The following is a 23,517-nucleotide window of genomic DNA, read 5'->3' on the forward strand; positions in this document are numbered from 1 at the left end:
TACCTGAGTTTGGTTTGAAAGGGGAAAATGACAATGTGGATGTTTTAGTGCATTAACATTATGCATCTTTTGTATTTAGGTGGCACAGTAGACATTACTGTACATGAAAAGTTGCTTGGAGGTGGTTTAACAGAAATAAGTAGAGCAACTGGCGGTGATTGTGGTGGAACTGCAATCGATGCTGAATTTATACAACTGTTAGCGAAGATATTTGGAGCACCTCTCATTCATACCATGAAACGAGAGCAGCCCGAGGCTTATTTGGATTTGATAAGAGAGTTTGAAACGGTTAAAAGGACTATCAAACCGTCTAAGGAAGGAAAGGTTAATATGGCAATACCTTACGCGACTCTTGGTGCTCTTTGCAAAAAAATTCTGAAGGAAGACTTATCTACTGCACTATTAGCATCGCCTTATGCTAATTCCATCTCTGTTAGAGGAGATAAAATGCGATTTGATGCAAATCTTTTTAAAAACCTTTTTGATAAAACTTTAAAGAACATTTTAACTTTGATTAAAGAATTATTCACACGAGAAGAACTAGAATCAGTTGCATTAATACTTTTAGTTGGAGGTTTTTCCGAATGCGCGTTATTACAAGCAGAAATCAAGAAAACATTTTCATCCCGCAGAGTTATTGTTCCAGAGGAAAGTGGTCTGACTGTTCTTAAAGGTGCTGTTCTATTTGGCCACAATTTGGAAGCCATATACTCGCGTAAGACCCGGGTCACTTATGGAGTTAAATGGCGGCCATTATTCGATCCGGAAGTCCACGACCAACAGCACTACATAGAAATAAATGGCGAAGCAAGGTGCAAGAATGCTTATGACATTATTATACGGAAAAATACCAACGTGCAACAAGGACATACAGTACACAAAAACTATGAATCGACAAAAGATAAAGACACCGTTACTTTTACAATATTTGCAAGCGAGAAAATGTCTCCAAATTATACTGATGAAGAGGGATGTTATAAAATTGGACAAGCCATAATTAGAATATCCGATCCGTCAAAAGTTCAGAGTTTGGAAGTCGAGTTCATGTTTGGAAACACTGAAATGAGCTTACATGCTGTAGAAACGAAATCAGGAAATTCTTGCGAATTAAGTTTTGATCTGATTTGACAACAAGATATATTAAAATACAGTTTGCACTTTTTCAGGATTTCATCCCACGTGTTGGTTTACCCAAACATGTATAGCCATAGCATAGATTAATTTGGGATAAAATTTTATGCATTTGTTGTTTTTAATAAATGGCCAGCAAATCAAAGTATGGAATCCCTAATCGTCTACTCACCTAACTTAACTACAGTTTCGGTTCATGAAGTTATCGCTAAATAATGAAAAACATTTTCGAATTCGTAAGCTACAAGGTACATCCCCCCCCCAGATATCAACGAGTGATTATGAATGCAACTATAGAGACAAATAGAAAAACCTTAATCCCATAAAAATATTAACAATCGCTTTAATAGAAAAACGGAGGCATTTTGAAGTATCTGGAAAGCATAAGTTTAAGTAAATTGTAATATAAACATATGTGGAGTCTTGGCAATGTAAATCGCAGGAAACTTTGCATTTAAAGGTTTATAAGCTGTCAATTACATATTCATCAACTCAACTTAAATATTCATACTCGATATATAACACACTAAAACGTATATTTAAATTATAAATAAAATGCTAAGATAAACAATAACAATGCATGTATGATAATGTATATCAACATTTAGTAGTATGTTAGTCTAGATGCCATGTTATTAATAAAGGCAACAGTAGTAAACCGCTGTTCAAAACTCATAAATCCATGGACAAAAAACAAAATCGGGGTAACACACTAAAACTGAGGGAAACGCATTAAATATAAGAGGAGAACAATTACACAACATTAAATTTTACACACACAGAAATGGACTAAGGATAAGACAAACCCCTATGAGAATAACAAATATAACATCAAAACCAAATACATGAATTTGGTATAGATAAATACCGTGACACGTCTTATAATAATGTGAATTCACACCAAAAAATAAGAGAAAACAAACGACACAACGGAAACACAACGTTAAAATGTAACACACAGAGAAACGAACAATAATATAACAATGGCCATATTTCTCACTTGGTACAGGACATTTTTAAAGGAAAAAATGGTGGGTTGAACCTGGTTTTGGGACATGCCAAACCTGCCTCTTTTATGGCCATGTGAAATATAACATTTAAATGACAACACAACATTACAGGATTACAATATAAATAAATAGGAGAACATAATTGACAAAGAAACACACGAATAATAGCTAACAAAAGACAACAAGTTTAAAATTTTAATACGCCAGAAGTGCATTTTGTCCACACAAGACTTAATAGTGACGCCCATATACAAAAGTTTGAAAACCGAAACAAGTACAAAGTTGAACAGCATCGAGGACCAAACGTTCAAAAAAGTTGTGCCAAAAACGGCCAGGGTTTTCTGTTAGGTACCAGAACATCTCTATTATTTAGAATAATTTATACTTTTGCAAACAGTAAATTTTATAAAATGACTATACAAAAGATATATGATAAAACTGAAGTATTAACTAATTACTGGTAAACAACCGAAATACACTACATAACCCGACGAAATGCAGCACATCCGAATTAGTTTAAACCTCAACTCCTAGTGACGTCATAATTTAAATTGTAAAAAATTACAAAAAAATTACGTCACATTTGAATTTGTAAAACAGATCATCAAAAAATGAAAAATGACGTCTCATTTGAATGAATAAGATAGAATAAGGATTGATTGAAGATTATATTTGAACTAAATACTGATATTACATTTAACAACAATGCACAATTCAATACTTATTAATAGCAAACTAAGGTAGCAATTAACTATATTATATGTCTGGTTTGTTTTGAATCTAACTTCAAAAGTAAACCATCGTACAGATTACGTTGAACAAAATGAAATCTAATTATTGAAGGCGGTGATTAATTTTCTTTACCATAACACATGAATATAAAAGAAAAGACGTCAACACATTTGACAAAATCCGGTGAGAATTACAAATATAACATTACACATTTAAACTAAATACATGAATTTGGGATAGATAAGTACCGTAACACGTCTTATAGTAATGCGAATTCACACTCAGCAAAACAGTCATAATCGGTAATAAGTCACGTTTAGTAATTAAAAGATTAGACAACGTAATGACAAACCACAATCTTCCATGTGGTACAAATGTCCTTAGCTAGTTTGGTAAAAAAAAAGTAAAAATCACAAAAATACTGAACTTAGAGGAAAATCAATTCGGAAAGTCCTTACTCACATGGCAAAATCAAATAACAAAACGCATCAAACATGTCAAAAACGAATAGACAAGAACTGTCATATTCGTATGGATCCACCAATTCGTGATGGTGTCCATAAAATTTACGGAGTGTCAATATTAATCTGTCCTCCTCATAACTTTGTTGGAGCAGTTTCTGCGAAAGGAGCCCACTCCTGTATATGAAGTCCATATAGTATGAGAATAACGTATCAATTGTGATATGTAAACACCATACGAAGTGGCAGAGGGTATTTTACTGCTGAGAAATGGGAAATTGATAATTGGGAAGTTGAAATCGTCCCGTTTATCATAGATTTTCATGTGAAGTCGTCCCTCTGCGTCAATATTGAGGAAAAGATAAAGGTATGAAGCAGTCCTTCTAGTATCAGTAGTATTCTTAATTTGAAGTTCACCGGGATATATGAGATGTAAGTATTGGCTGAAATATGGGTTATTCAATGATTATTAACCATCGATATACCTCCGAATGCTGATGACAGAAATGAAAAAGACCACGTGTATGTAGATTTTCCCAGGTTTGTTTGATTTTATATCATAGGTTAAAATATGTTAATTAGCGTTTTACCTGTAGAGGAATAAATTCTTTCATGCTTCGCTCTCAATGTTGACATTATTTCCCTTTAAATAGCTGAATGCGCCGACTACAAAATGTACGCAGACGATATCGAGCTAAGGAATTTGATTGAAGTTCACATGAACACAGATTTATATGGTGTCGAATTTTTTACTTGCAATTCAATAAAACGTCTGCAATGTTAATTAGCTTATGTTGATACATAGAGGGCAAACTTACAGTTGATAACGAAATATTATTTCAAAAAGGTTTTATTTATACTTGAAACAAGAAAATTGTATTTTATATGATTGTCTTAAGAGCAGCTAATATAAAATATTGTATTAGCCAAAAACATAAACACATCGTATATCGATTATTAAATATTTATTTTAATATAAAACTGCAAATAGTTTGTATATATTACAATGGAAATGTTTTGAATATATCAACAGTATCTGTCTACCTAATTAGAAAATCAGTTATATTTGTTTGACATTTAATAACCATGAATACAATTAGAGATTTATCCCCCAATGTATAACCCCCCCCACCCCACCAAAAAAAACAAACCCAACGAAATCCACCAAAGCAAACAAACAAAAAATCAAATAAACCCCAACAACTTCAATAAACAGATTTATGCCCTTTTAGGATATTTTAGACAAATAAGTTTTGAGCAACAAATCTTTTATTTAAATGTGAATGTTCAAGTAATGCAAGATTCGTAGTTTTAGCATTTTACATGTTTAAATGGTTGTCAGACGTTTATATAACTGCAGTAGTTTTTAATTATACCATTTTTATATGATAGTGGATACATAGTCACATATTAATAAGAAAATCCACATTGATTATGGGGTCATAGTATTTTTTTAGAATTGAAAATATCATGCAGAAACTAGTTCTTACAATGGCTTCAAAGATCTAAACACCAAACTTTTGATTTTTGTCGCCGTACCTGAGTTTTGTCTACAGTGACTCGTCTACAAAATGACTCATCTGAGGCGCAAATAAAAAAGGTAGGCCAACTATACCTGTAATATGTAGTTGAAGAGTACAATGCATGGGGATAAACGTATTATTTGCAATCCCTACTGATATGGCTATCTTTATTTTGATTACGTAAATGTATTTTATTACAATAGAGAAACTTGTTGGTAGAGTGATATAAGTGTCATCATTCCAAATATTCGGATTAACCTTTTCAGCTGTTTACCTTATTTCCCGTTGTGTGTTTTTTCCGTCAAACTTAATTTCAAAACCAATATTTCTTTTTTTTTCGTTCAATCATATATTTATCATGGTGACCCCAACAAAACTGTCTATATAAAATTGTATCCTGAGTTCTTGTCAGTCTTTCTGGTAAACACGAAATTCAAATATAGTTATATTGAAATAGACACTGAACTTCTCTTCTTTTCCAAAACCAAACGAGGAGACAACGTATTGTTTGAGCATAGGCAACATGATATTCCAGGAAGAATTTTTATTTTATTATATTCGTTTAGAATGTATTTCAATTTATTTCGTATTGCACATTTTCACTTGTTTTGTTGTTTATTTTCCTTTCATTTATCAAATTTATTCATTCATATTTGCTTTTATTTTAATTGTGCGATTACTATTCAGCTTTGTGAGATTTATTGAATGGATGTTTTTTTTTAATTTCTACTTTAATATTCCCTACTCCCCTGTCAGTTTATTCGCGTCATTTGTTTATGTCTGCATACATGTTGTTGAAAAAGAGTTTTAAAAAACACCTTATTTTATAGATATCCGATGGACTTCATTCTTTTAGTAATTAATAGGTGTGAAATTTTGATTCTGAATATGATATTAATTCAGTGCTTCAAAGAGGTCGAAAACCAATAATGCTTACTTTAATGCTGTTATGTATATAAGATAAGAAATCGAAATGTCCGTTAATAAGGACTAGATGAAAAATTACACTTCTGCACACATGCAATTTAAACAAAGTGTATAAGGATATCTTATATCAAATCAACAGTTGTGCTTCATAACTCTTATAAAATTATTTTGGTCGTAATTTTAATCATTACATGACATGTTGTATCTTTGAGAATTCTTATAGTTGTTTAAAACATGTCTGAAAAGTAACTTAATTTGAAAGAGTTAGAGAAATTTTACAGAAGTCCGCTCTGACATATTTCACTGCAAGGCTTATGCTTGGATGAAGACACTGTGTAATATAAGTGGTGGTCGGAAAATCGCCAGGTTACAAACTATTCCCTTTCAGAATTACCAGGGTTCAGTGGTTGGATTTAATAATTAATGGATGGCGTTTAACTAAGAAGAACTGGCGTCCGTTTATGAATGTGTACACTACACTTTAAAGTATTCGCGTCCGGTGTACAGGTTTGAGGGTCGAATGGTCCAACTCTATGGCATGGTTTCCGCATCCCGGTTTAAGGGTAAAATTGCCTACATCGACAACACATTGAAAAAAGAAATCATTATGTTATACAGTCCTAGCATTATTAAAATCTTCTTGTACTTACCAAATTGTCTTGTCTATTGCAGTCATTATTTATGTCGTTTTTTGGGGAGAAATTGAATGTGCATAAAATACTGCTACTGTTTACATAGTTGTTGCCATGGATGCAAAGTAATTTTTTTAAATTAAGACTTGATTGGAGAATTAAATGGATATAAATAAAAATGTCTATTTATTTAACTTATTTTTCAGGAGGACTGGAAGACATTTGAAAATGATTTGGGTGTTGAGTCAAATTTAATGGAAAAATTCAGTGCGAACCTGCAATGTTTATAAATGGAGGGCAGTAAAACTTGAAAATATGCCGCACAGCTATATGTTTTTATTAGTGCAAAAAAAAAGTAGTGCATGTCTCCTTTCCAGGGAAATATAACATTCTCCTCAAAACTTCCTGAATGAAGAGTGACTGCATATGCAATTTAGGCAGTTCCTATGGAAAACTGCATTGCTGGTTTTACACAAGTGCAACCTATAAGGTAAATAATGGGAATTCACCCCTCAGCCTCCGTGGGATCCCAATTTCAGATCCCTTTTGGGTTTTCATTTTACAGAAACAACATGGAATCATTTTGGAATGCATTGGCTTTGGCTTTGTCTAAGAAAAGTGAAAAAAATTATGGAAATTATGACTGTACAGTGTGGGTTGGAGCTTTGGAGCATGGGGTCTATGGGGAAAAAGTTATGAATTGGCCTGATGGCACTAGAACTCTTGAAAGAGCTCACAGATTATCTTATATGCTAGATAAAAGAATATTAAAAAAAAATCTTCCCCGTTTCTCTCCAAACGGTGATCCTTTAGATATTTCACACCTTTGCCATAACCCCAAATGTATTAAACCGAAGCACCTGATTTTAGAGTCGCACAGTAAAAACATTGAGAGAATTTTCTGTAGACGGACAAAACAGTGTACAAATAATCATTTACCGTGTTGTCTTATCTGATGCAGGTAATTTATTTATTTTTAACATGTCTTGATCGTAGTTTTTTGGCAAACGAATACTCTTGAGGCTGTTTTGCGGCCAGCCGTTTTGTCGGTAAAAGTTTGTTTTTCTCATAGTCTTTTTCCTCTTGATACTCATCATATATTTTATATAGTTCATGCTTTTTTGAGCATCTCTGATCTGTGTACTGCTTTGACTGCTTATATAATTTATGTTTTTCATTGTGTTGTTGAATATTTTTCAGACCTCGGGCAGCACGACTTCCTGATTCGATGGGAACCCCAGCCGCTTTATAGAGTTTAACGATGGATTCTCCAGGGCCATTATTTACATTGTGTATAGCTGTATGTACCCTTCCTTTATAGTTTCTGGTAAATGTTACATTGTTAGGTACAGTTGCACGTATTGCACGGTTAGTTGCTTCAGCTTTTTGTGTGTTAGTGTTTTTGCATGTACGGTTTAGCATGGTAGGTCCAAGGCGATATTTTACGCATTCACGTAACAATGCTGCTGTGTTCTCTGATTTATTTAATTTAAAGTTATTTTTCAGATAAGCTGATTTTTCAGTCCATGTCTTCAAACTGTTCCTTTTGAACAAACAAGGAAATATTTTGTACACCCGTTATGATCACCCTGATAGCAAGAAACTATAGCATGACATGCATATGATAGGTGAACTTTTACCCGTACAGAGTCCATATTGAATTTATCAAAGGCAGCATTGTACTCTGCCTGGCAACGTGCTGCCATATATAATGCAAACCGTTTTAGCATTTTATCTTTCTCTGAAACTAATCGTGCCGGCATTATTTCCTTCAGACCTGACATTTTTTTAATAAAATTTCTATGATTTGCGGACACATGTCTTGTATCTAGAAAATGAATTGGCTGAGTAGTGGTTGTACCAGCTTTAAAAAGAGACTCTGCAGTTCTAAATGCACTGCTGTCAGGGTCAGTGGTGATTTCTTGAACTTCCAGACCATCATTTTTCAGGTCTAACAAACAGTCTTTAGCCCATCGCTCCTCACTGCCTATGCTGTCATGCATTTCAAAGTTTGCGGAACAGTGACCTTTGTGAGATTTAACTTTTGTTTTTGTTTTATGTTCACTCTTATTTGAGCAAAGCTTAGACAATTGTCTTGTGCTTACAATACTGTGCTTATAAGTATTATTTTCTAACATGTTATATGTACATTGGGTAGCTGGTTGAAATGGTGTTTTACCCATTCCGGAATAAATAGGGTTATTATACATTCCGTCGGCCTGAATGTTGATAATATTAGAATAATCACCTCTTAATATGTTTATTTCCTTAATTAATTTTCTTTTCTGAACCAAATCCTTTTGATTGTACTCTTCTATAATTTCAGAAACAACATTAGCACTGTGCTGCATACTTGAAGTGGAAGGAGCTGGTATATTAGAACCAAGAAATAATTTCTGTAGACCAGTTGTGCTGATAGCTATGTGATTAAGTGCGACTTGTATGGATAGATTAATAGCTGCTGTTCGACGACCACGTTTCTTAGCGATCACCTCATTGTAAAGGTGGAACATTTTTGAATGGTAAGAACACTCATTGCAGCTTGCCTTTTCCCTCCAGGCAGCCCCTCTTTGCTGCTCTGCACTTAAATCCCATGATATGAACCCTGTACACATAGGGGATATTTGTCTGTGTTCTATGAAAACCTCATTCCACATCTGTTCAAGTTCGTTGATCCGAAGGAGTCGAAAACTATTTTTCTCTGACCTGAAGTTGAAAAATGTTGCCAAAATTGAAGTTAATTAGTTTTTTATTTGTTAAACTAAGTTTAGAAAATGTGAAAATAATTTTCTTTTTAATTACCTCCCTTACAATAGTGTTTTTCTTTAAATAAGCTTTTTGATCAAATGTACTCTCAAAAGTGCATATTTTTTTCTTTGCCTGTGTTTTTATATATTTATATTATATATAAAAACCATGTACTATTTAGCTCTTGAAAATATATATAGGACTAGAAATTTTAAAATAAGTATAATCCTAGCTTGCATTTTCTTCAGATGTCACATTTAAAGAATTGGCATATAAGACACATGCCTTTTTCTTCATAGTTGTTTATAAATGGCTTTTTTAAGCAAGTTTAATTATTTTTGAAAGCTTAATAACAAAAAAAGTATTCTTACCCTGTTTTTGTTTCATTTTCAGCACATTTTTCAACTTCTGTTTTTGTCGGAGGCTTCGGCCTTAGAAAGCGAGCTGACTTTGTAGAGGCAGGAATTAGTTGAACATTCTTTTTATGAACAGATTTAGTCACTAAGTCATACAAGTCTTTTGGTAGTCTCACAAATTTGCCTTTTTCAGCAGGTAAAGTCTTATTTCTGTATTTTCTCCCCTTATTATATGGCTTGTTTCCTTTCTGAAATGTGTATTTCCTTAGACGCCATGGGATTAGACCCATTGTTATTGTAAGAATTGTTTGAAATGCACTTTATTCCAATATTTTAATATTTAAACATCAAATATAGGGCCTTACAACTAAACAATCATGAATGACTAAGTTTTTTGTTTATATCTGATGGAACTGAAGGTGACCCCAGATGTAAGATTGTTTAGATAAATCACATAAAAATCATCATGATGGCTAATCTCATTATTTTAAGTTCATATAATTTGACAAGTTTATATAATTTGACCTCTCTTCATTTAATTTTTTTTATCAGTGCTGACAGGCTTGTGTGCTATAACATAAACAGAAAGTAAAGATAAGGTGTATGTTTTTGTTATAGGGATAGTTTTTTGAAGCTTGTATGACAACTTTTTATGCATTTTATGGTATAGTACATAAAGAAAACAAAAATTCTACAAAATAAACAGATTGTAGTAAAACTAACCATGATTCAAATAGCTATTACACAAAGGCACAAGAAAAACACAAATATATAATGAGTTTATTAAGTAGACAAAAAAAAATAATAATTTGAATAATAAAAAAAAAAATAGTGAACTGGAAAAAACACATCTTGCCGCAAACAGGGTATAGTTACTAGAAGTACTTTAAAAATACAATAATGAAAAAACTACCATTGTAACTTATTATTTTCTATTACTTACATAAATAACAACAAGAATATCAGAATATTTTGATACTAAAAGGGGTTTAAAAGTACAGTATAGGTTGCACTTTGTAAATCACGTGTGATTTGCAAGTCACGCCTCTTTTTGGGAGAAATTGAATGTGCATAAAATACTGCTTCTGTTTACATAGTTGTTGCCATGGATGCAAAGTAATTTTTTTTAATGAAGACTTGATTGGAGAATTAAATGGATATAAATAAAAATGTCTATTTATTTAACTTATTTTTCAGGAGGACTGGAAGACATTTGAAAATGATTTGGGTGTTGAGTCAAATTTAATGGAAAAATTCAGTGCGAACCTGCAATGTTAATAAATGGAGGGCAGTAAAACTTGAAAATATGCCGCACAGCTATATGTTTTTATTAGTGCAAAAAAAGTAGTGCATGTCTCCTTTCCAGGGAAATATAACATTCTCCTCAAAACTTCCTGAATGAAGAGTGACTGCATATGCAATTTAGGCAGTTCCTTTGGAAAACTGCATTGCTGGTTTAGCACTGTGGATTCCTTAATATTCGTTGGATACGAATTTTCGTGGAATTCGTTGGTACAGGGAACCACAAATTTAAATGTTCAACGAATTACACACTATCTAGAGGCTTGAATAAAAACTTTGCCAAAACCACGAAATTAAATATCCACAAAGATGCAAGTTTTCCTCACTCCACGAACATTGATACCCACGAAAATAAATGAATTCGCAGTAGATACCTCTCTCACTTAAAAAAGGCTCTATATGCGCTGCAGTAAATAAGATTGCAATCAGACCTATCAAACGATCAATTGATTTAATTAGGAAATTTTTGTTTGATAAGATTATGTGAAAGTGTTGTTTAAAGAGTGGAAAAGTCAAAAATTTCAACTGAATCAAAAGAACCATCAAAAGCACAATCATGATTTATCCTACAATTTTGGTTTTACACTGCAATAATGGTCCATTGCACTATATCATATGCTCTATTACAAAGATTCATGATACATTATTTGATAGTTGTCAGTTTCAGCATAGAAAAATAGAACGCTTACAAGAGGCTGAGATGAAGCGACAGTTTGCATGTATGCTTTGTGTAGTTCAAATATACAATACATTGTAAGGACCGTGTTCAGATGAGGCATTAAGCTGAGCTGTTGTCGTAATGTCACTTGTTAACACTTTGTGGTGCGTATGATCTAGAATGTAGTTGAATTTAAAATTTCATTCTTAAGGATGTACTTAGGTGAGGTTAGGTGAAAATTAATAAATTAAGAAGTTAAAATTGAGACTATAAGCTGGTAGATTATCAATTGAGGGTAAAAATAAGCTAAAAATATTGATAGGTCATGGACCTCCTTTTCCAGATATTTGAGATTTAAAATGTGGCGGGAAAAGGCTGACTCAGACTTTTACCTTATATTTGCATTGGTATTAGCAGGTCTCAAAACAAAAGAAAGAAAATTAAGAATCTTTTAAAATTTTGGTAAAGGACCTTTCATGAGCTATTAAGTCTTATATGAAAAAATAAATGGGTGTTATGGGGCAAAATATTTTACATTGTATTGTATGGAAAAACACCAAGGAGTTCGAACATTTGACACAAATTCCAAAACCTCACCTAAGTACATCCTTAAGGATTTCCGTGAGGCATTTTCGTCAAAACCTCATGAATAGCTCACTTGCACTTTTATGGTTGACAACTACGGGAGTTTTTGACGACCTTAAAGCTTAATGCACGGTTGTTTATTTCAAAGCCTTGAAAAGCTTTAAAAGACGTTGATATAAAAGAAAGAAGTTACGGTATGATTACCAATGAGACGACTCTCCACAAGAGACCAAAAATGGTACAAAAAATTAACAATTATATGCCATCGTATGGCCTTCAACAATGAACAAAGCCAACACCGCATAGTCAGCTATGCCAGGAATCTAGATTCTTGGAATAAATGTGTGACGATAACCAATGAAACTAACGACATGGGCGTCACATTTAGATAACAGAATCATTAATAATATGGGACAACAGTACTGCGTAATATTCAGTCTCTAGAAAGTAATAACAATTTTCGTATGTTAATAATGTTAAGAAAAGCAATGTAGTGTATGCAACCCAAACACTATATGTTTACTATGTTGCAAGGGGATACCATCTACTTTTATCAGCTTTAACAAAATAATTGAGCAACTTTTACACCCACCTCCTCTCCTATTTCCGTGTTGCAAGTGGGCCACCAGCTTATATATTCATTGGACTCATAAATATACAAAGATGCATGTCCTGGTTTTTTGTCCTTGACAGACTCTAGCAATACATATAATGTAGCCCTTTAACTGAAATAACAAATTGAATTATTTGATTTGTCATTGATTCTTCTATGACGTTCTATCAGTCGAAATACTAATAGGACAACAATTTTTACTCACTTTATCATGTTAACCCGAAGAGAACGTTGGATACAAGGATAGATTAGAATGAAAGTTATCAAAAACTATATTTAAACATAATTATATAACTCGTCGAAAAACATTAAATTCTAGAATTGACCATAGTAAAATGACACAATGGTGTCATACTTCATACGTATATAATAAAACATTGACGGAACAGTTAAGGTATTGAATATACAAGAATGAACAAAGGGAACTTTAACACGTTTAGAGGATGATATACAACGTCAGTACCTAGAGTTTATACTTCAAGACCATCGTGCATTATCTAGAAATTGATACGGAATATTTGTCATCAAAGTCTTGCTATCTTCAAATGGAATTTTAAAGAAACAAGACTGAACGTTCTATGACATTACGTTGGCTAAGCAATATTCTACTCAGACACTGGTGACGTTTTATAAAGTATGTTTAGCTTAATTCCAAAGTTACATTCGTCACACTTGACTGGTGATAACCTCGGGGAATAAAAACTCCACCAGGATTGGCATCGACCAAGTGGTGGTAAATGAACTTATTATAGAAACATTTTTGCATCAGGATTGAAAATCTGTATTGACGCCAGACGCGCGTTTTTATCTACAAAAGACTCACCAGTGACGCTCTAATCAAACAAGTTTAAAGTCATAAGAAACGAGTGACTGGTGAAAAATAATGTTTATCCAATTCTTGAACCAATGCATGTATATATCATAAACCTAGTCCTCTGTGCACGATTTTATCATTTTTTACGCAAATATAACGTACAAATGTATAATCGTCATTTTTTCTCTCTCTGTGTCTGTTATGATTTAACAAATATGGCTACTCATTAAATGCCGTGTTTTGAAGCCGAAGTTTACCGATTGTCACCTTATAGTAAATAATCAACAAAAAGCATGGGTATTTAGCACGTGTTTAACATATACAATCAGGTAATTGTTTATTTTAATGACAGATTCATGTGAATTGCTATCACCGGATTTTTACGAGGAGGGTCACGTTTAGGTCACTATGCATACGGAAAATATGTCGGCGAATTGCTTTCTGGCAGCAAGCAATCAAAAATAAGTAAACCTCTTCTAAATGTGGACAAATTAAAGAATTGTCCTCAGAAAAAAGTATATATGTACATAAGTTGTATAATGAAAACTATCCATTTAGTTTTAAAAAACATATGCATATTATTTTTTCAATTTTAGGTTTCATATGACTTTAAAAGGAAAAACAAGTTGAAAAACATTGAAGACCAAACATTCTTTAAAGTTTTGCCAAATACAGGTAAGGTAATCTATTGCTGGCACAGAAACGCCTTACAATTTAAAAAACTCCAAGTTCTGTTAACAGTTAATTTATAATAAGAACCATAACAATAATAATTCATATCAACACAGAAGTGCTGAGTACTGGCTGGTGATACCGTCGGGGAAAAAACTCCACCAGCAGTGGCATCGACCCAGTGGTTGTAGATAAACTCATCATAGATACCAGGATTGAAATTTTGTATTTGCGTCAGACACGCGTTTCGTCTACAAAAGATTCATTTGTGTCGCTCTATTTAAAAAGTTAAAAAGGCCAAATAGATAAGAAGTTGGAAAGCATTGAGGACTTAAAATTCCTTAAAGGTTTGCCAAATTAAAGGAATTCACCGTTTTTCCCATTTACACGTTTTAACCTGATAATTTGCATACACACTTATTTTATCTAACAAATTTCTCTGACTTGTCTTGTGGACTAGTTTCTTTATTCATATACTGCATACTTCCTACATATTGCATACTTCATACATGAAAGTCTTAGGTATAATGAAAGGTGCTTGCATTATCTTTCAATTTCACGTTTTACTATAGAGATAATTGTTCGCTGAATAATTAAAAGTTTGATGATTAAATTCAAGGCTTCTATCCCATAGACCTTGAAGTTAAGTTAACAAAAGATACAGCTTATCTACATATCTCGTCTTCTTTCCAAATGTGACTTTCCAAAAAAGGTTCATTATCTGGTATGCACTTAGATGCTGTATAGAGCGGACACTGTACGTGGAGGAAAATCTGTCCACCATGAGGAGCATTTGAGAGCAATTAAATTTTATGTGGAGTTGGTTTTAGCTGTTGTGTGTTGTAGACTTTTGCTTGTCTTTTAAGCGTTTTTTCATTGCATTGTCAGCGCGTTTTTGAGTTATCATTTGACCATCACGTAAGTTTGTTCTGTCTTGCTTTTTTTCAAGGTATTGTCATTTTATGTTTGTCGCTCTTTAACACAAATCATATTTTTGATGGATTTAACAATTATAAATGATATTCTTGATAATGTTAAACATACTTTAATTCATTTCTCAAATCTTCATTTTGTATAATAATAGAATGCAAATTGCAAAAACAAGGAGTTTGCATTCTGGAAATGTTAAATAACAAGTCTATTGCTTAATATGAATATGTTGATCAAAATATATAAATACCTGCTGTGTGTTGTCCTTCGGCAAAGACAAGATAACAAGTACAAACAACATATGCTATCATACATGCATTGTCAAGTTAATACCTATTCGCTCTCTATCTTATCTATAATTAGCGGGAATATCACTTGAGATCATATGATTCGTAACATTCAGACGAAGAAGATTAGATAAAAAAATTAAATATACATAATTTCAATAAAATAAAATGTATGTTAATCAGAAGTGTCCATATAACGTTTACCAGTTCTCATGTATGCTTTCTGATTGCAGTTTTAAGGATTTTACATTTACATACATAATATTTCATAAGCGAAACTGCTACCTTTTTCACTTATTGGATTCGATGGTATTACTAAATGTTAGTGTTGAGTTTTAATAGTGTTGGTGACCTTCTGCTGTTGTCTGGTCTATGGTCGGGTTGTTGTCTCTTTGACACATTCCCTATTTCCATTCTCAATTTTATAATTCCAGAGAACTGTACATGTGTATGTGGTCCTGTAATCATTCCATTGCAAGAGGTGTTACCATTCCGGTGATCGAAAAAAATGTACTCCAATTTTTGTTGAAAATCTTTTTATGTCTTTATGGTTATACAATAAAGCATTACTGAGTCTTTTATAGCTGAGTATGTGGTATAGTCTTTGCTTATTGTTGAAGGTCGTACGGTGATCTATGGGTGTTAATTTGGTCTCTGATGGAGAGTTGTTTTATTGGAAATCATACCACATCTTCTTTTTTTTATGTTATTATCCGCAGAGCATATTACTTCATTACTGGAAGTGTGAATAACAGGAAGTCTTTTTTATATTATTAATCTGAACATGATGTAATGAGTCCTAAAACGTTCTCTTATTGATTTTTTTATTTATTGTTCTTGTTTGAATACTGTAAGGGGGATTAAAGATACCAGAGGAACAGTCAAACTCACAGATCGAAAATAAGCTGGCAACACCATGGCTTTAAAGGAAAGACAAACAGACAAAATAATAGTACACAAGACAGAACAAGTAAAACTAAAAACTAAGCAAAACGAACCTCGCCAAAACTGGTGGTAATCTTATGACTCATTACATCACAAGAATAAAAATAAAATGTAAATCTCTGAAATGAAATTCAGAAGGACTATTAGCACCAGCATTGTTTAGATGTTATATCTAAAAGAAATCCTACTCTCAACAATAAAAAAAATGATTGTTACACCTGTAAGCAGACCAAAATAAAGCTAATTTATTGCTGAAACTAATTATTTCGAATTCATATACAACATTGTTTCACCATATGACATTAAACTTTTCACGATGTCACAATAATGTTTAACCAGTATTACCAATTTATTTTAAGTCGGCTTATTAGAAAAATGCACTTTAATAATTCAAATTTGTTTAGGCGTTATTTCATTAATGTCTTCTTTTATTACATAACATATATATTATAGTTGGTAGAATATGGTACTAAATTAGGTAAAATCTGAGTAGCCTTTTTGTGATAATTGACACAATATGTCATAAGGATCACTCCATTAATGGAAATAAATAAACAAAATGTGGCCCAAGACCACAATTAATGACCCCGCTTTTCGTTGTCCACGAATATAGTTCCTTTTAATTAGAGTGTATTTTTCCTTAATTTTTTTTCTTTCCTTTCCTCACTCATTCCTTAAATCTTTTTGGGTGGAAATGAAAGAAGAGAGGTCAAATAAATTTTTGGAGGTTGTATTTTAACTGATTTTGATATGGAATGAGTGATTAGGTCAAGTGCAAAAAGGTGATATTTACAGTTTTCTGAACATCTCTTGACTTGTCAATAGGGGTATGGATGTGTATTGGCTAAATTTGTAAAAGTGATTGCTTCAATCTTTCTGAATTTTGGATATATATTTGGACTAGGACAATACATTACACACACACAAAATTGGACAAAAGTGCATGGTGCAATTTTTGTAATGATGCAAAAGGTTATAAAGAACTGATAGAGGAATTAATTGTGGTCTGTGGCCTAAGAGGTGCATTTCAGCAAATTTAGAATTTTTACTTTGGCATCTTTTCTGAATGATCTATTGGTATTGATTTGTCAAACTATATGAGAAGAAATGATTTTCACTTTCATTTGATAGAAATTTTGTGAAAAAGTCACTTTTCAGGTTAAATGCCTAAAATGTTGCTTTTTCACTTTTTTCACTATTTTTTCAAAAACAGCATGCTTAATTTCTCTCTGACAGTTTTTTCTGATATCTATTTGTGTTTGTGGTATTTATTTCAGTTGTTTAACTTATTTGTGAACTCTGAACACAAAAAAAAGTAGATAAAAACATAAAAAGAGTACAAAATGTGCTGTTTTAATAGTCTAAGTCTAACGGTCAGTATACGCAGCAGGTGAAATGTGAAGTTCTATGCACTTAAAAGTTGTATTCCAAAACAGATTGCACTGAACCTACATCAAAAACACTTATTACTGGTTGCTTAACCATTTCTGTTTCACAGACTACCTTTACTTTCTTCTGTTGGATAGCTAGTGGTTTAAATATTGGCCTTTTGAGGCTGACATTTCATTCAGTTTTTAAACAGTAAAGTTAATAAACTTTGCATCAGACCATACTGTCTGCATATATAGTTGAAAGTGACAGTCTTGTTACATCCAGGCTCCATGTTTTATCATATCTGAGCACAGATTTTAGCAAAAAAGAAGTATATCTCCATCTCCCATATCATTTATATGCTTTTAAATATGCAAATGTGGGGAACGGCCTAAACTGGCAATCTGTTTTTTTAAGCATAACATTGCTAAAGACCATTTTATCCACATGCGTTATGCTATTTGAAACTTATATTTCCATCAAAAGTACATTTATAACCTGTTGAAGTTTGTTTGATAACTTAACAACTTCAGAAAATTGTGGTAAGTGAAAAATATTACATTTGATATAAGGCCTCACCCTAATTGAAAACCTCTATTTTTTGGCACAGGCTCATATAAAATGAACTTGTGGCCATTTTGCATAAGTCTGATACATGAAATATGCTTTCTGTTGCTTTAAATAGATGTTAACTTATACATAGAGACATTAAAAAGTGTTAGTTTTGGTATCTTTTGGTTTTTAGAAGCTCAAATTTGATAGTTTTAATTGTTCTAATTCAACGCCACAATTCAGCACCCAAAATTTAGATATAAAAAATGCCACATTTTTTTTATTTGGTATCATATGGCTTTGAAACTTTGTAACCTGTTTTATAATATACTAAGCGTGAATCATGCCAAGTTTTATTAGAATTGGTCAAGTTTTAGGCCCCTAATAGGCCCAAGACCACAATTAATGACCCCGCTTTTCGTTGTCCACGAATATAGTTCCTTTTAATTAGAGTGTATTTTTCCTTAATTTTTTTTCTTTCCTTTCCTCACTCATTCCTTAAATCTTTTTGGGTGGAAATGAAAGAAGAGAGGTCAAATAAATTTTTGGAGGTTGTATTTTAACTGATTTTGATATGGAATGAGTGATTAGGTCAAGTGCAAAAAGGTGATATTTACAGTTTTCTGAACATCTCTTGACTTGTCAATAGGGGTATGGATGTGTATTGGCTAAATTTGTAAATGTGATTGCTTCAATCTTTCTGAATTTTGGATATATATTTGGACTAGGACAATACATTACACACACAAAAAATTGGACAAAAGTGCATGGTGCAATTTTTTTAATGATGCAAAAGGTTATAAAGAACTGATAGAGGAATTAATTGTGGTCTGTGGCCATGTAATTCACATGCGAAAGAAATGAAATAAGTTATCAATGGCGATTATAATGTACGACACTGGCTATCAATATTTCTAAATATAGGATATGTGAAGATGTTAATGAGAATTTTCATTTATTTTGTATTGATTTGAAAGCAAGTTTTTAAGATTAAAAAAAAGAAATTTTCAAATATGTCCTTAAACTTAATAAAATTGATACATATTGCAATAGTCATATTATTACTACTAAAGTGACAAAGTGATCAGAATACATTCAAATCAGAATCTTGAACTAACAATGATTTGACATTTAGTAAACCCTTTAATGGCCTTTTCACAGTTAAGAACACAATCATAAGCAGTACAGTACAATTTATTACTTTTATTGGGTTTTATAAATTCGTTTCTACCTGGTCTTTTACAGCTGACTATACGGAACGTTTTTGCTCATTGTTTAATATATATGGTAGTATCCACATCATTCGGACTAATTGTGTCTCAATAGAAATCACATCAAATCTCCTTATTATATACTTTAAGTAGTTTATGTCTGGATGTGCTATAATAAAAGTTTCAACATGATAGAAAATAACAGCAATTTAGTAGAAACTTCTTCTGATCTGTTTAGGTAAAGCATCAGACATTATTGAAGTAGAGTGGTAATCATATTGATAATGTCCTCATAACAGTAACATAAGCAATCTGTTCTTTGATGATTATGTATGAACTATTGATTTCGATTATTTATAATGGCTATATTTATAATGATATGATTAGATCTGTGTGATGTAGAACATTTGTCTGTCTCGTGTGCTAGACGGGAAGTCGTTACTATTCTTAAATACAGAAATTTCTCTTAACCAATTTTAAATTGTAGATAAGCTTAGTAAAGTCATTTGATTGGGTTTCCTTAATTTTGAATTATATGTTTTAAAAATAGCAATGTGCACTTCTCCAGAATGCACTTCACCAGTTTACAGTTTACGCCATTTACAATGAATAATCATTTAAATGCGCGCTTTTGTTGTAACTTAATCAAAGTAGTTACCAACTTAAGGTCATTTAAAAAAAGAATCATAACTAGATTTGTAATTGCTAGCAATAACGGATGGCACCCTCGTCCCCCCATTGCCAGGCGAGCGGCAGCCATTTTTGGAAATTCCAAAGTCAAAGAAAGCATCTACCCTTGCAAGTTATCATTTTTGCAAAATTTCATTAAGTTTGAAGCATTTTGAAATTTTGTACAATTTTGCTGTTTCCATGGTTACGGCGACCATTTTGGAAATTCCAACTTCAAAATGCAACTCCACACATGTCAGTCACTATTCCTGTAAAGTTTCATCCAGTTTGCAGCACCTAATTTTTTTTTGAAATTTTGAACATTTTTGCTGCAACCATGGTTACAGTAGATAATTCCAAAATTCTAAAAGCGTACATCTCATTGCCACATGTCATGTTATATATCAATATAGTTTCATTGACTTTGGTGCACTACTCTCTGAGAAAATGCTGACTTTATGCTTTTTTCCATAGGGTCAATGCAAAACTTGGCCCCAGTTTCCATGACAACGGCGGCCATTTTGAACTATCCATATATTGTCTTGACATCTTGGCATACTGGAGAACATTTCCATAAAGTTTCATCCAGTTGGATGTTATAACTAAAGAGTTAGAATTTTTGATATTTTAGCTGTTTCCATGGTAACGGCAGCCATTTTGAAAATTCCAAAGTCAAACTGGAAATCAGCACATGCCAGTTAACATTCCTGTGGAGTTTCTTCCAGTTTGGACCACTTTGATTTTTTTCGCATTTGTGCTGTTTCCATGGAAACGGCGGCCATCTTTTACCATTCCATAGCAAGGTGCACAACTTCAAATGGGGGTCCTCATTATGTTATAGTTCCAACAATATTGGGTCACTCAATTCTTAGAAACACGACGGACAAAATGTGTGGAAGAATAATAAAAATAACTAGATTTGTAATTGCTAGCAATAACGGATGGCACCCTTCCCCCATTGCCAGGGTAACGGCAGCCATTTTGAAAATTCCTCAGTCAAAGAGTGCATCTTCACTTGCAAATTAACATTTTTTTGAAAGTTTCATAAATTTTGGAGCTTTTTGAAATTTTTGACATTTTTGCAGTTTCCATGGTAACGGCGGCCATTTTGAAAATTCCGAAGTCAAACTGTAAATGAGCACATGCCAGTTACCATTCCTGTGAAGTTTCTTCCACTTTGGAACACTTTGATTTTTTTCGCATTTTTGCTGTTTCCATGGTAACGGTGGCCATCTTGACCATTCCAAAGTCAGAGGGACAACTTCGTATGGTGGTCAACATTATACCATAGTTCCATTGACTTTGGTCCATTCTATTCTGAGAACGGCTCCGGACAAAAATAGTGGAAGAAAAATAATAATAAAAAAAAGAATAAAAAGAAACGTAGAATAACAATATGTCACCCCAACTCCGTTGAGGGTGCCATAACTAGATTTGTAATTGCTAGCAATAACGGATGGCACCCTCGTCCCCCCATTGCCAGGATAACGGCAGCCTTTTGAAATTTCCAAAGTGAAAGAGCGTATCTACACATGCAAATTGTAATTTTTGTAAAGTTTCATTAAGTTTGAAGCATTTTGAAATTTTGGACATTTTTGCTGTTTCCATGGTAACGGCGGCCATTTTGGAAATTTCAACTTCAAAATGCAACTCTGCCCATGCCAGTTATCATTTCTGTCAAGTTTCATCCAGTTTGCAGCATTTTGGTTTTTTTTTGAAATTTTGGGCATTATTGCTGTTTCCATGGTTACAGTAGATAATTCCAAAATTCTAAAAGCAGACATCTCATTGCCATATGTCATGTTATGAATCAAAACAGTTTCAGTTATCTCTATGCAATATTCTTAAAAAGAATGCAGCTTTTAAGTATTTCTCCATAGGCTCAATGTTAAACATTCGCCCTGTTTCCATGACAATGGCGGCCATTTTGAAATTTCTATATATTGTCTTGACATCTAGGCATACCAAGGAACATTTCCATAAAGTTTCATCCAGCTAGGTCTTATAATGAAAGATTTAGAATTTAAATTTTTTTTCACTTTTTTGCAGTTTCCATGGAAACGGCGGCCATTTAAAAAAATTCCAGAGTCAGATGCACAACTTCAAATGGGGGTCCTCATTATGTTATAGTTCCAACAACATTGGATCACTCAATTCTTAGAACCACGATGGACAAAATGTGTGGAAGAATAATAAAAATAAGAAAAAAAAGAAACGTAGAATAACAATACGTCACCCCAACTCCGTTGAGGGTGCCATAATAAGAAAAAAAAGAAACGTAGAATAACAATATGTCACCCCAACTCCGTTGAGGGTGCCATAATTAGAAAGATAAACAACATTACGAAAAAGAGAAAAGAAACATATCAATACAGTCAATGAAACACAATACTGAAAAAAGAAGACAATCTCGGCCTACATTCTAGAATGAACTTATGTGCTCTGGTAACGAAAACAAACAATACTAGACGTCACAAATAAATAACGACATGAATGCATACGGGCTCCCTGTCTTTTGTCTTGTTTCCGGTGACAGATAACATGTTAAGCTAGATACACGTATGTTGCAAGGATGAAAACACGCATAAACGCTGTATTGAGACGCATGTTTTCGAGAGCAAAACTGATAGGCAAAATACTTTTTAATGAAAAGCAACGAGAACCTACATTTTTTTTTCTAAAGCAAACTTATATTTGTTCTTTAATTCTAGCAATGTTTCATAAAAAAAATGATCACTAAAGACTATTATTGTCGCGTATAGGAAAAATAATTGTTATTGGCAAACTGCCAATAATCAAACGACAGACATTAAAATGTCACGTAAAGATATCTTTATTTAATGGTTTTTATCTTGATGACTTTATCAAGTTTATGAAATGTTATCTTATCAAGACTATAAACCCTCTACAAGACTAAGTTTAGACTTGAATTATATTTACGGAAACGATATACGACTGTTTCTATTATAGAAAATAATTGATAGCTGTTGCATAACATAATGGTTAGTCCACGTTGATTACGTAAGAGAAACGTAGGTTTATGGCGATTGTACTTTTTGTTTATCTTATTGTAAGCCAATATTTAGACTTGGGGGAAAAACTACATTAATTTGTTTTAAAGTATGATTTAAATAAGGAGAATGTCGATAAATTCGGAGGTAAGGGAAACAACTAACAAAAAACGGGATTTGGGAAATGAACAACCCATATCACTCCCTTCCTCTTATTGGTCATCTTTCGCGTTAGGTATCAAAGATGTTATATGCAAATCAGAAAATTCTTCAAATTCCAATTATTCGGCGAAACTAGAATTAAGAACGCGTACTGGTGAGGGTTATGAAAGGATGTGTGAAGTAGAATTTATATGACAATAAAAAGTGGCACTTCT

The 23,517-nt window shown here is 32.7% G+C and overlaps 2 protein-coding genes and 1 long non-coding RNA gene across 4 annotated transcripts in view; all 3 read left to right on the forward strand.

Annotated features, from left to right (window-relative positions):
* Nucleotides 1-1,247, forward strand: part of LOC143055587 (heat shock 70 kDa protein 12B-like) — a 61,633-nt gene extending 60,386 nt beyond the window's left edge. For both annotated transcript variants that reach the window (XM_076228746.1, XM_076228745.1), the window contains exon 4: nt 80-1,247. In XM_076228746.1, coding sequence (XP_076084861.1) covers nt 80-1,128 — 1,049 coding nt within the window. In that variant the 3' untranslated portion in view covers nt 1,129-1,247. The remainder of the gene's footprint in view (nt 1-79) is intronic.
* LOC143055588 (uncharacterized) overlaps nt 1-8,914 on the forward strand; it is an 86,082-nt gene extending 77,168 nt beyond the window's left edge. Inside the window, exons 3-4 of the long non-coding RNA XR_012972097.1 lie at nt 7,617-7,716; nt 8,743-8,914. This is a non-coding gene — a long non-coding RNA (uncharacterized LOC143055588). The remainder of the gene's footprint in view (nt 1-7,616; nt 7,717-8,742) is intronic.
* The window catches only part of LOC143055597 (uncharacterized), a 445,604-nt gene that overhangs the window by 239,561 nt on the left and 182,526 nt on the right, over nt 1-23,517 (forward strand). The gene's annotated exons all lie outside the window — the stretch shown is intronic.

Source organism: Mytilus galloprovincialis, chromosome 12, assembly GCF_965363235.1.
Source record: "Mytilus galloprovincialis chromosome 12, xbMytGall1.hap1.1, whole genome shotgun sequence".
NCBI lineage: Eukaryota > Metazoa > Mollusca > Bivalvia > Mytilida > Mytilidae > Mytilus > Mytilus galloprovincialis.